This window comes from Thalassophryne amazonica, unplaced genomic scaffold (genome assembly GCF_902500255.1).
Source record: "Thalassophryne amazonica unplaced genomic scaffold, fThaAma1.1, whole genome shotgun sequence".
In the NCBI taxonomy this organism is placed as follows: Eukaryota; Metazoa; Chordata; class Actinopteri; order Batrachoidiformes; family Batrachoididae; genus Thalassophryne; species Thalassophryne amazonica.
Genome location: NW_022986642.1, coordinates 3,530 through 17,960, shown reverse-complemented (window position 1 = coordinate 17,960; position 14,431 = coordinate 3,530). Strand labels below are relative to the sequence as shown.

At 49.4% G+C, this 14,431-nt stretch overlaps 1 protein-coding gene across 1 annotated transcript; it reads left to right on the top strand.

Moving 5' to 3' along the window:
* Positions 1-1,362: 1,362 nt before the first annotated feature.
* On the top strand, positions 1,363-13,112 carry LOC117506328 (the record flags this gene model as incomplete). Its single annotated transcript, XM_034165818.1, has 2 exons — positions 1,363-1,629; positions 12,775-13,112. Coding segments are annotated over exons 1-2 (605 nt in total), but the record flags the coding sequence as incomplete, so codon positions are not given.
* Positions 13,113-14,431: the final 1,319 nt, after the last annotated feature.

The following is a 14,431-nucleotide window of genomic DNA, read 5'->3' as shown; positions in this document are numbered from 1 at the left end:
CAGTACCTCCTCTTCAGCGGCCCACATAACAGTTTAATTTTCACTGTTGCTGCACTTTGTGTCAAATCATAGTCATATGTGAAGGACCTAAATGACATAGTTAGATGGTAAGGAGCTTCACTCGTTCATGTCCACGACATATACATATTAATAACAGCAACAACAATAATAACATCAACAGCAACATCAATAATAATGTTAACAACAATAACAATAATAACAGCAACAACAATAAGAGCAACAGCATCAACAATAACATCAATAAGAATAATAGCAACAAAACAGCAACAACATCAATAATAGCATTAATAGCAGTAAGACCAAAAACAACATCAGTAACATTAACAGCAATAACAACAGCAATAATAATAATAATAATAATAATAGTAATACATAACAGCAACAACAACGTTAATGGGGTGCAGGGCCAATGTTCAGTCATCATACCGTCAGTGTCCCACACAACATGCATTCCAAACGCAGACTGCAGTGTGCTGCGTGACCTTCATGGCATCTCATGGTCAGTCCAGCATCCTGTGGTCCGCAGCTGCTAATCCCGTGCGATGCCATTGGTACCTCGGACAGAGAGCAAAAGAGCAGAATCAGCTGGCCAGAAATACTACACCTAAGGTATAATTCATCATCAGTAAATCGACAGAAAAGCAGAGAAAATACTAAGGCAATCGCCGGCCGCTAACCTGAAGCTTCACTAACAGACCCAGAATTTAGATGAAGTTGAGGCTGAGACCTGTTCCACTGTTAATAAATTCATTTAAAAGGATAATAAGCATAATACCATAATATGCCAGTATGCTAGCTATATGAGAGTGAGAATAAGTGTGTCTTAAGTGTGGACTTGAAAGTCTCCACAGAAGCTGACTGTTCTATCTCCATTGGGAGATCATTCCACAAAACAGGGGCACGATAAGAGAAGGTTCTGTGGCCCACAGACTGTTTATTCACCCTAGGGACACAAAGTAGTCCTGCACTGAACAGGGCAGGAGCCAGAACACATCCCTGAGGAACACCAGAATTCAATGAGACAAAGTGTTTCTGCCCCACGGCCCACAGCACTGACCGTATGTGTTTATAGGCTGGAGCCTGGAGATGATGTCCAATGTCTGCTTGCAGATCCGGTAAATTTTCAGGATGTTCTCGAGAGCAACTGGTCAACAAACACTTTCTGAAAATCAACAAAGGAGCACTGCAAAGAAGCACAGTTGATATTCTGTCCTTGACTCAAATCAAACTATAGCTCAAACCAGCCACCAGGGGGTACAATAACACTTCAAAATCATGGCTCAGTATTTTACTGAGTGCTCTTCTAGTTCAAATTAAACTGATGAATTCTGTTTTCTCTAGATGGGTCTGGGACTGGTTCTGGAGTTTGTGGATGACCTGCTGCAGTTCCTGAAGAGCTTCTCGCTCTCCCTGGTGGATCAGCTGAAGAGTGCCGGGGAGCTTACCCTGAACCAGGTCAAAGGACAGATGGTCATGGTGATGAACATTCTGCCCATTCATCAGGTCCAGGACGTATCTCCTCAGATTCAGCAGCTCTTCCAAGACCTGCAGGAGCTCAGCAAGATCCTGCTGCAGCTACTGATCAACACAACGCCACTGTACACGAAGGTGAGACCTGATGCTGGGTTCTCGTCCAAAAAGCCTCATGTCTTCAATTCAGGCTTTGGCTTTAAGACCCCCAGTGATGAGAATGTTATGAGACGTCATCATTGGGCCAGACACTTTCAGGTGTCTGGCCCAATGACACTTGTACCACAATGTACCACAGATAATTTACCACACTTAATATTGATGTATGGTGGCCATCCAGGGTGGCAGCTGTAGTCAGGTACTGTCAGGGTCAATGAAGGGTCACACAGGGGTCAACATTTAAAAATGCTGCAATTATACTGAGATTTGTACAACATTATTTATCTAATTGTAACAATTCCAAAAAGGACACTCTATTTTCTAGAGTATAAGTTGCACCTGTTAAAAATGCCTCTTGAAGGAAAATATCCGAGTCATACTTTTTCAGGATTATCTCCTCTTTAATTTGGTATTTTTATGTATTGTTGCTGTGTACTTTTTATTATTGTTGGGAAAATGTAGGTACACGGACCCACAACAGGGGGCGCAAATGAACGGACAATGGATAAGGTCAAATAACAACACTTTACTGTTGTGAATGGGCACAACAAATACAATCAGATTACAACAATAGACAAAAGCCAAATCACAAAAGGTGTCGTGTGGGCAGGCTCGAAGATAGGAGACGTCTGTCCAAAGCAGAACCGGAACCACACGATTTCCTCCGCCACCAGACCCCGGGAATACTGGAGCCGCCAAGTCCCGAACTCCCAGGTGGCCACTGCCTTCGCGTGTCGGACCTGGTACTGCTGGCGAGGAACAAAAGAACAATTAAATGTGGGTGCGTCTGCACCCAGGAATCCGTACGGCAGGAAAACTACCTCCACCACTCGTTGGAAAAGGAGTCAGCTAAACAACTCACAAAAGTCACAAAAGATCACTGTTAACCAGTCAGCTGAGCACGTTACCTTCCAGGTAGAACGATATCTCGGCAAAGAGGTGGAGGCGTCGTCCTGCTGATATTCCCCTGCTGATCAGATGATGGGTAACAGCTGTTGCAGGTGATGCGTGACAGCTGTCACCCTGGCTGCTCCTGTGAGGCGACTGCGCCCTCTCGTGCCTGAAGCCCGCACTTCAGGCAGGGCGCCCTCTGGTGGTGGGCCAGCAGTACCTCCTCTTCTGGCGGCCCACACAACAGGACCCCCCCCTCAACGGGCGCCTCCTGGCGCCCGACCAGCTTTGTCCGGGTGGCGGCGGTAGAAATCGGCCAGGAGGGCCGGGTCCAGGATGAAGCTCCTCTTCACCCAGGAGCGTTCTTCGGGGCCGTACCCCTCCCAGTCCACCAAATACTGGAAGCCCCGGCCCATCCTACGGACATCCAAAAGCCGGCGTACAGTCCAAGCCGGCTCGCCATCGATGATCCGGGCAGGAGGCGGTGCCGGACCCGGAGTACAGAGGGGTGAGGTGTGATGTGGTTTTATTCGGGACGCATGAAACACAGGATGGATCCGCAGTGAGGCCGGAAGCTGAAGCCTCACCGCGGCTGGAATGATGACCTTAAGGATCTTAAATGGGCCGATATAACAGTCCTGTAGCTTGGGGGAGTCCACCTCGAGGGGAATGTCGTTTGTGGATAACCACACCTCCTGCCCTGGCCGATACGCAGGGGCCGGGGCCCGCCGACGGTCTGCATGGGCTTTTGCCCTTGTCCGGGCCTTTAGCAAAGCAGAACGGGTGGCACGCCACACCCGACGGCACTTCCGTAGGTGGGCCTGGACCGAGGGCACACCGACCTCTCCCTCAACCACCGGAAACAACGGGGGCTGATACCCCAGACATACCTCAAAAGGGGAGAGGCCAGTGGCTGAAGACACCTGGCTGTTATGAGCATACTCGATCCAGGCCAAATGGGTACTCCAGGCCGCCGGGTGCGCGGCAGTCACGCAGCGCAAAGCCTGTTCCACCTCCTGGTTTACCCGTTCTGCTTGCCCGTTGGTCTGAGGGTGGTACCCGGACGAGAGACTCTCCGTGGCCCCCAGTTCCTGGCAGAAGCTCCTCCAGACTTGCGAGGAGAACTGGGGACCGCGATCGGAGACGATGTCTGTTGGAATCCCATGCAGCCGGACGACGTGGTGGACCAGGAGGTCCACTGTCTCCTGGGCTGTTGGGAGCTTCGGGAGGGCCACGAAGTGGGCCGCCTTGGAGAATCGGTCCACTATCGTGAGGATGGTGGTGTTACCCTGGGACGGCGGGAGGCCCGTGACAAAATCCAGGCCGATGTGGGACCAGGGGCGATGAGGCACAGGCAGCGGCTGGAGTAGTCCTGATGGGGTCCGGGCTTCGTGCCAGGGCCTCCCGGACGGTTCACTCTACATCCCAGGTGAGGGTGGCCACGATAGTGGACTCCGGGATGATGGGTTCCGGTGGATCCGACAACTCCGTTTTGACCTCATCTTCATGTACCCGGGACAAGGCATCCGATCTCTGGTTTTTGGTCCCGGGAAGGTAGGTGATCCGGAAGTCAAAAGGGCCGAAGAACAGTGACCAGCGGGCTTGCCTGGGATTCAGCCGCTTGGCGGTCCTGATATACTCCATGTTCCGGTGGTCAGTGAAAACCGTGAATGGCACGGACGTTCCCTCCAACAGATGTCTCCACTCTTCAAGAGCCTCTTTCACCGCAAGGAGTTCTCGATTGCCGACGTCATAGTTCCGTTCGGCCGGGGTCAACCTGCGGGAAAAATAGGCACACGGGTGAAGGACCTTATCGGTCTTCCCGCTCTGGGAAAACACAGCTCCTATCACTGAGTCCGAGGCGTCCACTTCAACCACTAACTGGCGACTACGATCGGGCTGCACCAGAACGGGTGCAGACGAGAAGCGCCGTTTCAACTCCTTGAACGCGGCATCGCAACGATCCGACCAGGTGAAGGGGACTTTTGGTGAGGTCAGGGCTGTCAGGGGGCTAACTACCTGACTGTAGCCCTTAATGAACCTCTTGTAGAAATTTGCAAAGCCGAGGAACTGTTGCAGCTTCCTACGGCTAGTGGGTTGGGGCCAGTCTCTCACCGCCGCAACCTTGGCCGGATCAGGAGCGACGGAGTTGGGGGAGATGATAAACCCCAGGAAGGACAAAGATGTGCGGTGAAACTCACACTTCTCGCCCTTCACAAACAGCCGGTTCTCCAACAACCGCTGCAGGACCTGACGTACATGCCGGACATGAGTCTCAGGATCCGGAGAAAAGATGAGTATATCGTCTAGATATACGAAGACGAATCGGTGCAGGAAATCCCGCAAGACATCATTAACTAATGCTTGGAACGTCGCGTGGGCGTTTGTGAGGCCGAACGGCATGACCAGGTACTCAAAGTGACCTAATGGGGTGTTGAATGCCGTCTTCCATTCGTCTCCCTTCCGGATCCGAACCAGGTGAAACGCATTTCTAAGATCCAGCTTAGTAAAGATTTTGGCTGCATGCAGGGGGGTGAACACGGAATCTAATAATGGCAACGGGTATCGGTTGCGAACCGTAATCTCATTCAGCCCCCTGTAATCAATACATGGACGAAGTCCGCCATCTTTCTTGCCCACAAAAAAGAAACCTGCCCCCATCGGGGAGGTGGAGTTCCGGATCAGCCCGGCAGCTAACGAGTCCCGGATGTAGGTCTCCATTGATTCGCGCTCAGGTCGTGAGAGGTTGTACAGCCTGCTGGACGGGAACTCAGCGCCTGGAACCAAATCAATGGCACAATCGTACGGACGGTGCGGGGGAAGGGTGAGTGCCAGATCCTTGCTGAAGACGTCAGCAAGATCGTGGTACTCAACCGGCACTGCCGTCAGATTGGGAGGGACTTTGACCTCCTCCTTAGCCTGGGAACTGGGAGGAACCGAGGATCCTAAACACACCCGCGACGAGAGCCTCCACCCTGCAGTTAAGGAGGACGTTCTGCTCGGTCATCAGATCCAGCCGAGCCGTAAAAGCGGTGAGGATTCGCTGCAACTCACCGATCATTCCTCCTGCAGACGCCTGTGCGCCCTGCTCTTCCATTGGCCGTTCAACGGCCGGTCGACGCCCCTCGGGGTCCATGACGTTGGCCGAGATATCCTGTTGGGAAAGTGTAGGTACACGGACCCACAACAGGGGGCGCAAATGAACGGACAATGGATGAGGTCAAATAACAACACTTTACTGTTGTGAATGGGCACAACAAATACAATCAGATTACAACAATAGACAAAAGCCAAATCACAAAAGGTGTCGTGTGGGCAGGCTCGAAGATAGGAGACGTCTGTCCAAAGCAGAACCGGAACCACACGATTTCCTCCGCCACCAGACCCCGGGAATACTGGAGCCGCCAAGTCCCGAACTCCCAGGTGGCCACTGCCTTCGCGTGTCGGACCTGGTACTGCTGGCGAGGAACAAAAGAACAATTAAATGTGGGTGCGTCTGCACCCAGGAATCCGTACGGCAGGAAAACTACCTCCACCACTCGTTGGAAAAGGAGTCAGCTAAACAACTCACAAAAGTCACAAAAGATCACTGTTAACCAGCACGTTACCTTCCAGGTAGAACGATATCTCGGCAAAGAGGTGGAGGCGTCGTCCTGCTGCTAAAGAAAAACCAAAAAGCAAAACAAAATAAAAAGTGACTTGTACTCCAATGATTTTGAAGTTTTTCCTGAACACTGCTGCTTACGTTCTCACTCAGAGGGTTCAAACGTTCGACCGTACACTTGTGAAGCAGATTGGATTGAAAATAACTTTAATTGTACAGGGGTCAAAGGTTATAGTTGCTTCATCCATCCATCCATCCATTTTCTTCTGCTAATCCTAGGTCCCTGGCTGCGCCTAGAAATTCTGTCCATAAAGGTAATGAACAGAATCGGTGACAAAGGGCAGCCCTGGCAGAGGCCAACGTGCACTAGAAACAGGTTTGACTTACTACCGGCAATGCGAACCAAGCTCCTGCTGCGGTCGTACAGGGATCGGATAGCCCTTAGCAAAGGACCCCGTACTCCCGGAGCACCCCCACAGGGCGCCTCGAGGGACATGGTCAAACACCTTCTCCAGATCCACAAAGCACATGTGGACTGGTTGGGCGAACTTCCATGAACCCTCGAGCACTCGATGGAGGATGTAGAGCTGGTACAGTGTGCTGCGACCAGGACGAAAACCACACTGCTCCTCCTGAATCCGAGGTTCGACTATCGGTCAAATTCTCCTCTCCAGCACCCTGGAGTAGACCTTACCGGGGAGGCTGAGGAGTATGATCCCCCTATAGTTGGAACACACCCTCCGGTCCCCCTTCTTAAACAGAGGGACCACCACCCCGGCCTGCCAATCCAGGGGTACTGTCTCCGACCGACACGCAATGTTGCAGAGACGTGTCAACCAGGACAGTCCCACAACATCCAGAGACATAAGGTACTCAGGACTGATTTCATCCACCCCAGGAGCCTTGCCACCAAGGAGCTTTCTGACCACCTCGGTGACTTCAGCCTGAGTGATGGACGAGTCCGTCTCTGAGTCCCCAGTCTCTGCTTCCTTTTTGGAAGACGTGACGATGGAATTGAGGAGATCCTCGAAGTATTCCTTTCACCGCCCAACAACATCCCCAGTCAGGGTCAACAGTTCCCCACCCGCACAATAGACAATGTTGGTGGAGAGCTGCTTCTGCCTCCTGAGGCGTTGGACGGTTTGCCAGAATTTCTTCGAGGCTGACCGATAGTCCTCCTCCATAACCTCCCCGAACTCCTCCCAGACCCGAGTTTTTGCCTCTTTGACCACACAGGCTGCAGCACGCTTGGCCTGCCGGTAACTGTCAGCTGCCTCTGGGGTCCCACCTACTAACAAAGACAAGTAGGACTTCTTCTTCAGCTTGACGGCATCCCTTACTTCCGGCGTCCACCACCAGATTTGGGGATTGCCGCCGCGACAGGCACCAGAGACCTTGTGACCACAGCTGCAGGTGGCCGCATCAACAATGGAGGTGGAGAACATGGTCCACTCAGACTCCATGTCTCCGTCTCCAACCTCCCAAGGGATCTGGGAGAAGCTCTCCCGGAGGTGGGAGTTGAAGACCTCGCTGACAGAGGGTTCCGCCAGTTGTTTCCAGTAGACCCTCACAATACGTTTGGGCCTGCCAGGTCTGACTGACTTCCTCCCCTCCCAGCGGATCCAACTCACCACCAGGTGGTGATTGTTCGACAGCTCAGCCCCTCTCTTTACCCGAGTGTCCCAGACATGTGGCCGAAGGTCAGATGATACGACTACAAAGTCGATCATCGACCTCCGGCTCAGGGTGTCCTGGTGCCACGTGCACTTATGGACACCCCGTGCTCTAACATGGTGTTCATGATGGACAAACTGTGACTAGCACAGACGTCCAACAACTGAACATCACTCGGGTTCAGATCGGGGAGGCCGTGCTTCCCAATCATGCTGCTCCAGGTCTCACTGTTGCCGCCCACGTGGGCGTTGAAGTCCCCCAGGAGAACAATGGAGTCCCTGGTCGGAGCACTATCTAGTACCCCTCCCAGAGACTCCAAGAAGGTTGGGTACTCTGCACTGCTGCTTGGCCCAAAGGCCAAGACAACAGTGAGAGACCTGTCCCCAACCCGAAGGCGTAGGGACATGACCCTCTCGTTCACTGGGGTGAACTCCAACACATGGTGACTGAGCTGGGGAGCAATAAGCAATGCTACGCCAGCTCGCCGCCTCTCCCCGTGAGCAATGCCAGAAAAGTGGAGCATCCAGCCCCTCTCCAGGAGTTGGGTACCAGAGCCCAAGCTGTGCATGGAGGTGAGCCCGACTATCTGTAGTCGGTACCTCTCAACCTCCCGCACAAGCTCAGGTTCCTTCCCCCCAGCGAGGTGATGTTCCACGTCCCAACAGCCAGAGGCTGCGAGCGCAGACCGAGCCGCCGGGCCACCCAGTCTTCTCTGCACCCGACCCCCATGGCACCCTCTGCAGGTGGTGAACCCACAGGAGGGGTGGCCCACATCGCTCTTTCGGGCTGATCCCGGCCTGGCCCCGTGGTCTAAGCCCCAACCCCAGGCCTGGCTCCAGGGTGGGGCCCCGGCTCCGCCATACCAGGCAATGTCTCAGTCCTTGATTTCGTGTCGGTCATGGGAGCTTTTGAACTGCCCTTAGTCTGGCCCATCACCTACGACCTGTTTGCCATGGGAGACCCTACCAGGGGCACGAAGTCCCCGACAATGTAGCTCCTAGGAACACAAACTCCCCCACCACGATAAGGTGGCAGTTCGAGGGGGAGTAGTTGCTTCAGTTTGGTTAAAAAAAAAAGGTGCTTCAGTTTGGTTAAAAAAATGTTAGATTATTGGTTTTACGAAAGAGTTTCCAAAAAGGAGCTGTTTGTATGGAAGTAAATCTGTGTGATCTGAGTTTGAATTGGAATTTCTAAGGCTGAATTTTTTTAACATCAAAATTTAACTTTGAATTTCAAAACCAATGAATTTCTAGCACACATTATTTCTGCCACTCAAAATATTCAGTTTTTAAAAATTCAAGATAAAAAAATTCTAATAAAAAAAAAAAAAATTCAGTGTCAAAAAATTCAACCCCAAAAAATTCAGTGTAAAAAGAGACAAACAACCAGGGAGAAGTAATCGAACCCTGTCTCAATCATCCAACATCAGCAAATCACATTTTGTTCCATTGGTCATGTGACACCAAGACCGCCAATAAAATCGAAAGAAGAAGACGTGACACCGACCCTGGAGGAAGATTAAATCTCATGACTTTGACCAACGGGAACAATGGAGCTTCGGTGAGTGTGTTTACTTTTTCTGCCATTTGTCTTCCTGAAATTCACCCACAGACGTTTCCTGACACATCCGCTCATGAACCAGATTTGTTGGACAGCTACACTGAACTTTTAATGCGGTGACGTTCATGCAAATTGTGTTAGCAACTAGCTAACAATGTGTGCGTATACATGAGTCCGAAGCAGCAAGGATGATGACTGAAAGCTGAGAGTGTTACCGTGGTGACAACAAAGTGTGTCTGCGATAAGTAAAGGGCCTTTCAAACTGAGCGTTAAATGCTGCGTGCATTGCTCAAAAAACCCATTATTTTCAATTAGAAGCGTCACGCTAATGCCACAACGCAGTGCGACATGCCAAAAGCCAAGCATCGTGCAAGCTTGGCTTTTGGCGCACCGCCGCTTGTCGTCATTAAACATGAAACCATGATAGTGTTACCATGGTGACAGCAAAGCCTGTCTGTGATAAGTAAGTCGTGGCACCTGCAATATGAAAACGTCTGAAACAAACTCATCTGAAGCCATCAGTACCGCTGTTAAACTGGCCTGCTGTCCTGGCTGGACCCTTTATGGCCCACTCTGCTCACCACACGTTATTTGTCCAGCTTTTAAACCTAACAGCTCTTCATGCCTCCAGATGGCTTATGGCGTGGTTGATTTCTTTTTTGTGTGTGTGTGAATTAGCAGCATCAATTAGCTCCTTCAAATCCTTGTCTGCCAGCAAAACAAACTCCGACATGTTTCACTAAACATCACCCCTGATAGTGTGACCATGCATGGTGGTTGGGGCATGCAATAGCACATTTCATATAGCACCAAAATTGCACCCAAAAAAAGAACTACTGCACGGTCAATGAAACACAATGACAAATGGTACAAATAATCCATGTCATGTGACATACAAACCACCAATCAAATGACAAGGATCCAGTCACCCGTTATAATAACTAGTTTTAGTATAAAAATAGTGAAAATTGACATTATTTTTTCCCCTCATTTGTAGCGCCCCCTGGACGGACGGCACCCTTACCAATTGCTTATACTGCCTACAGACTGGTCCAGTCCTGCTGTTGTGTATAGATATCACCCCAATAGAGCGCTTCGCTCTCAGACTGCAGGCTTACTTGTAGTTCCTAGGGTTTGTAAGAGTAGAATGGGAGGCAGAGCCTTCAGCTTTCAGGCTCCTCTCCTGTGGAACCAGCTCCCAATTCAGATCAGGGAGACAGATACCCTCTCTACTTTTAAGATTAGGCTTAAAACTTTCCTTTTTGCTAAAGCTTATAGTTTGGGCTGGATCAGGTGACCCTGAACCATCCCTTAGTTATGCTGCTATAGACTTAGACTGCTGGGGGGTTCCCATAATGCACTGAGTGTTTCTTTCTCTTTTTGCTCTGTATGCACCACTCTGCATTTAATCATTAGTGATTGATCTCTGCTCCCCTCCACAGCATGTCTTTTTCCTGGTTCTCTCCCTCAGCCCCAACCAGTCCCAGCAGAAGACTGCCCCTCCCTGAGCCTGGTTCTGCTGGAGGTTTCTTCCTGTTAAAAGGGAGTTTTTCCTTCCCACTGTCGCCAAGTGCTTGCTCACAGGGGGTCGTTTGACCGTTGGGGTTTTTACGTAATTATTGTATGGCCTTGCCTTACAATATAAAGCGCCTTGGGGCAACTGTTTGTTGTGATTTGGCACTATATAAATAAAATTGATTGATTGATATTAATTTATGAAGTCATGTGTGTCATAGAATCTAATGGACGTTGATCTTGTTTGACCTTTACTTTGAAGACCAAACATTCAACATGGTCCAAACTATACCTTTGTTGACTCTCTATCATCAGACAAATAATGTGGTATAGTTTTAAAATGCTGATGCCTACCTGGCTACAGCTGCCACCCTGGGATGGCCACCATACATTCAACAGGTGAGCTCTGGGTGGTTCACCAACCTCTCCGTCACACGGACTACCCGCAGCACGATGGAGCTGGATGACCTCTAAGTCTGTGTCTTTATCGTGTACTTTTAGGGCCCCTTCACATATAGTATGAATGTGGTCGAATTGCTCATGAAGTGCACATGAAGCAGGAATCATATGCAAAATGTGTAAAACTGTAGCTGCCTCCACCGTCTTGTATACTTGTTGCTACAACTATTTGCGCACACCAGCAGCAGAAGGACAGAGTGTGCACTGTGAGAGCTCATTCGATCCCTCTCGTGGCAGGTGTCAGCCAAATTCCAGCTGACACACACAAACATCTAACACCGCTCACTTGGCACTTAGAAAATGTGTGGCTATTTGTACTATTAACATGACAGCAGTCAGCATGTGTCAAGCTGGATGTGAAATTTATCTGTGTCCCAACGAGTATGGCTTTGCCAACAGACACAGAGTGACACGTTGGTGTGTGCGCTGAACTGACAGGGGGTGTGTCTACCCACAGGAGCAGCTGTTGAGATCTCTGGTTCTGGACGTAACGGCTGTTACAATGGGCTGCAGTGAGCGAGTGCACGCCTCGCACACTGACAGGCTGCCCCAGGTGATACAGACCATCACATCATAACATGTAGTGGGGAATCTGAATGTCACGTCACCCACATGAGCTTTGTTCCACATGACGCGGTGTCTGTGCTACAGCTCACCGTCCACAAGACATGTGTGTCAGGCAGGACATGCGCACAGGGCCGGCTGGACACGCCACCAGCAGATGTAGACGTGATAAGAGCGCCCTGGTTCTCATTCATGTAATTTCATGACTGTACGTCTGTGACCATGGGTCATCTACAGAGGAACAGATGGATCATACTTGTATTGGCCACTTGATAAGAGGGATTCAATAAAATGCGGTGTTTTTATATGGTGTGTGTTTGTTTTTTTTTTTTATAAATACGTCCGTGTCCTTCTTGATATCAGGCATTTTCCTGCACCTTTTACAGGACAGCGATGTTAGCTCAGTGGTAACATTTCTGACTGGCGATCAGAGCTTTTGGAAATTGCGAATCCCGTGGGTGGCATGTATTTTTATTTATTTATTTTTCACAGCAGCTGTGCGATGTGTAACCACAACGTGCAGCTGCTTGCACTGTGTTCCTGCATGCACAAAACCATTGCAGCAACCATTCACACCTGCATGTTGGCGCAATGTTTTTGTGGTTTTTGTGGTTCGCTCATACGAGCTGCTCCGCCGTGATTCGCCCTGAGTTGTACTTATTCGTACTATGTGTGAAGGGGCCCTTACTGTTTGATGAATTTTATACTCTGAATTTTGTGAAAAAGTGAATTTATTTCCAAAACCTGAACCCACCACAATCCATCACCCGGTGCTGTGTTATAACATAATGTCCAGACTGTCTGCAGTGAAATGTGTCTTTTTCTTTAATGTGATGCAAATTTGTTCTCTCCATCAGTTCCAGCAGCCCACTGCTCAGGAAGTGGAGGACTTCCTGAGCCAGGCGGATTTCATGATGGAAAAACTGCCAAACCGCAGCTCAGCTAGCAGCCTCTTTCTAAAGGCCATGGATGGTCAGCCACGCCGGCGTTGCAGTCTGTACTCCCGTGTGGCTCACGGCTCTGCTCCAGCCTCACCTGACACCCCCAGCGGGCGCCGTACAAGCATAAAGCAGGACGTGCCGGAGACCAGTCAGCCGCTTCCTTCTGCTGGCCCGGTGCAACGCCGACTGTCAGCCACTGAGCTCCTTGTCACGCCACTCAAGCAGTTAGTGTCCCAAAGCCAGAAGGCCTTTGAGTACCTTTTTTTTTTTTTTTTTTTTTTTACTTTTTCACCGTGCTCCAACGCCTAAAGAAGACCTCTAACGGTCGAAGCATCGCGACGGAGCTCTTTTATCAGCTAACCTTCATCAGCGTTGGCAAGCTTGCTAACGCTTTCGTTTTATTTTTATTTTATTTTTTAGCACTGTTGTCGTGCTGCTCCACAGCCTGCCTAGTGGATTTTTATTTTATTTTAGCACTGTTGTCGTGCGTTACCTGTGCTGCTCCACAGCCTGTCCAGTGGATTTTTATTTTATTTTTAGCACTGTTGTCGTGCGTTACCTGTGCTGCTCTACAGCCTGTTCAGTGGATTTTTATTTTATTTTTTGCCACTGTTGTCGTGTGTTATCTGTGCTGCTCTACAGCCTGTTCAGTGGATTTTTATTTTATTTTTTACCACTGTTGTCGTGTGTTATCTGTGCTGCTCTACAGCCTGTTCAGTGGATTTTTATTTTATTTTTTGCCACTGTTGTCGTGTGTTACCTGTGCTGCTCTACAGCCTGTTCAGTGGATTTTTATTTTATTTTTTACCACTGTTGTCGTGTGTTACCTGTGCTGCTCTACAGCCTGTTCAGTGGATTTTTATTTTATTTTTTGCCACTGTTGTCGTGTGTTACCTGTGCTGCTCTACAGCCTGTTCAGTGGATTTTTATTTTATTTTTTACCACTGTTGTCGTGTGTTACCTGTGCTGCTCTACAGCCTGTTCAGTGGATTTTTATTTTATTTTTTACCACTGTTGTCGTGTGTTACCTGTGCTGCTCTACAGCCTGTTCAGTGGATTTTTATTTTATTTTTTGCCACTGTTGTCGTGTGTTACCTGTGCTGCTCTACAGCCTGTTCAGTGGATTTTTATTTTATTTTTTACCACTGTTGTCGTGTGTTACCTGTGCTGCTCTACAGCCTGTTCAGTGGATTTTTATTTTATTTTTTACCACTGTTGTCGTGCGTTACCTGTGCTGCTCTACAGCCTGTTCAGTGGATTTTTATTTTATTTTTTACCACTGTTGTCGTGTGTTACCTGTGCTGCTCTACAGCCTGTTCAGTGGATTTTTATTTTATTTTTTACCACTGTTGTCGTGCGTTACCTGTGCTGCTCTACAGCCTGTTCAGTGGATTTTTATTTTATTTTTTACCACTGTTGTCGTGTGTTACCTGTGCTGCTCTACAGCCTGTTCAGTGGATTTTTATTTTATTTTTTACCACTGTTGTCGTGCGTTACCTGTGCTGCTCTACAGCCTGTTCAGTGGATTTTTATTTTATTTTTTACCACTGTTGTCATGTGTTACCTGTGCTGC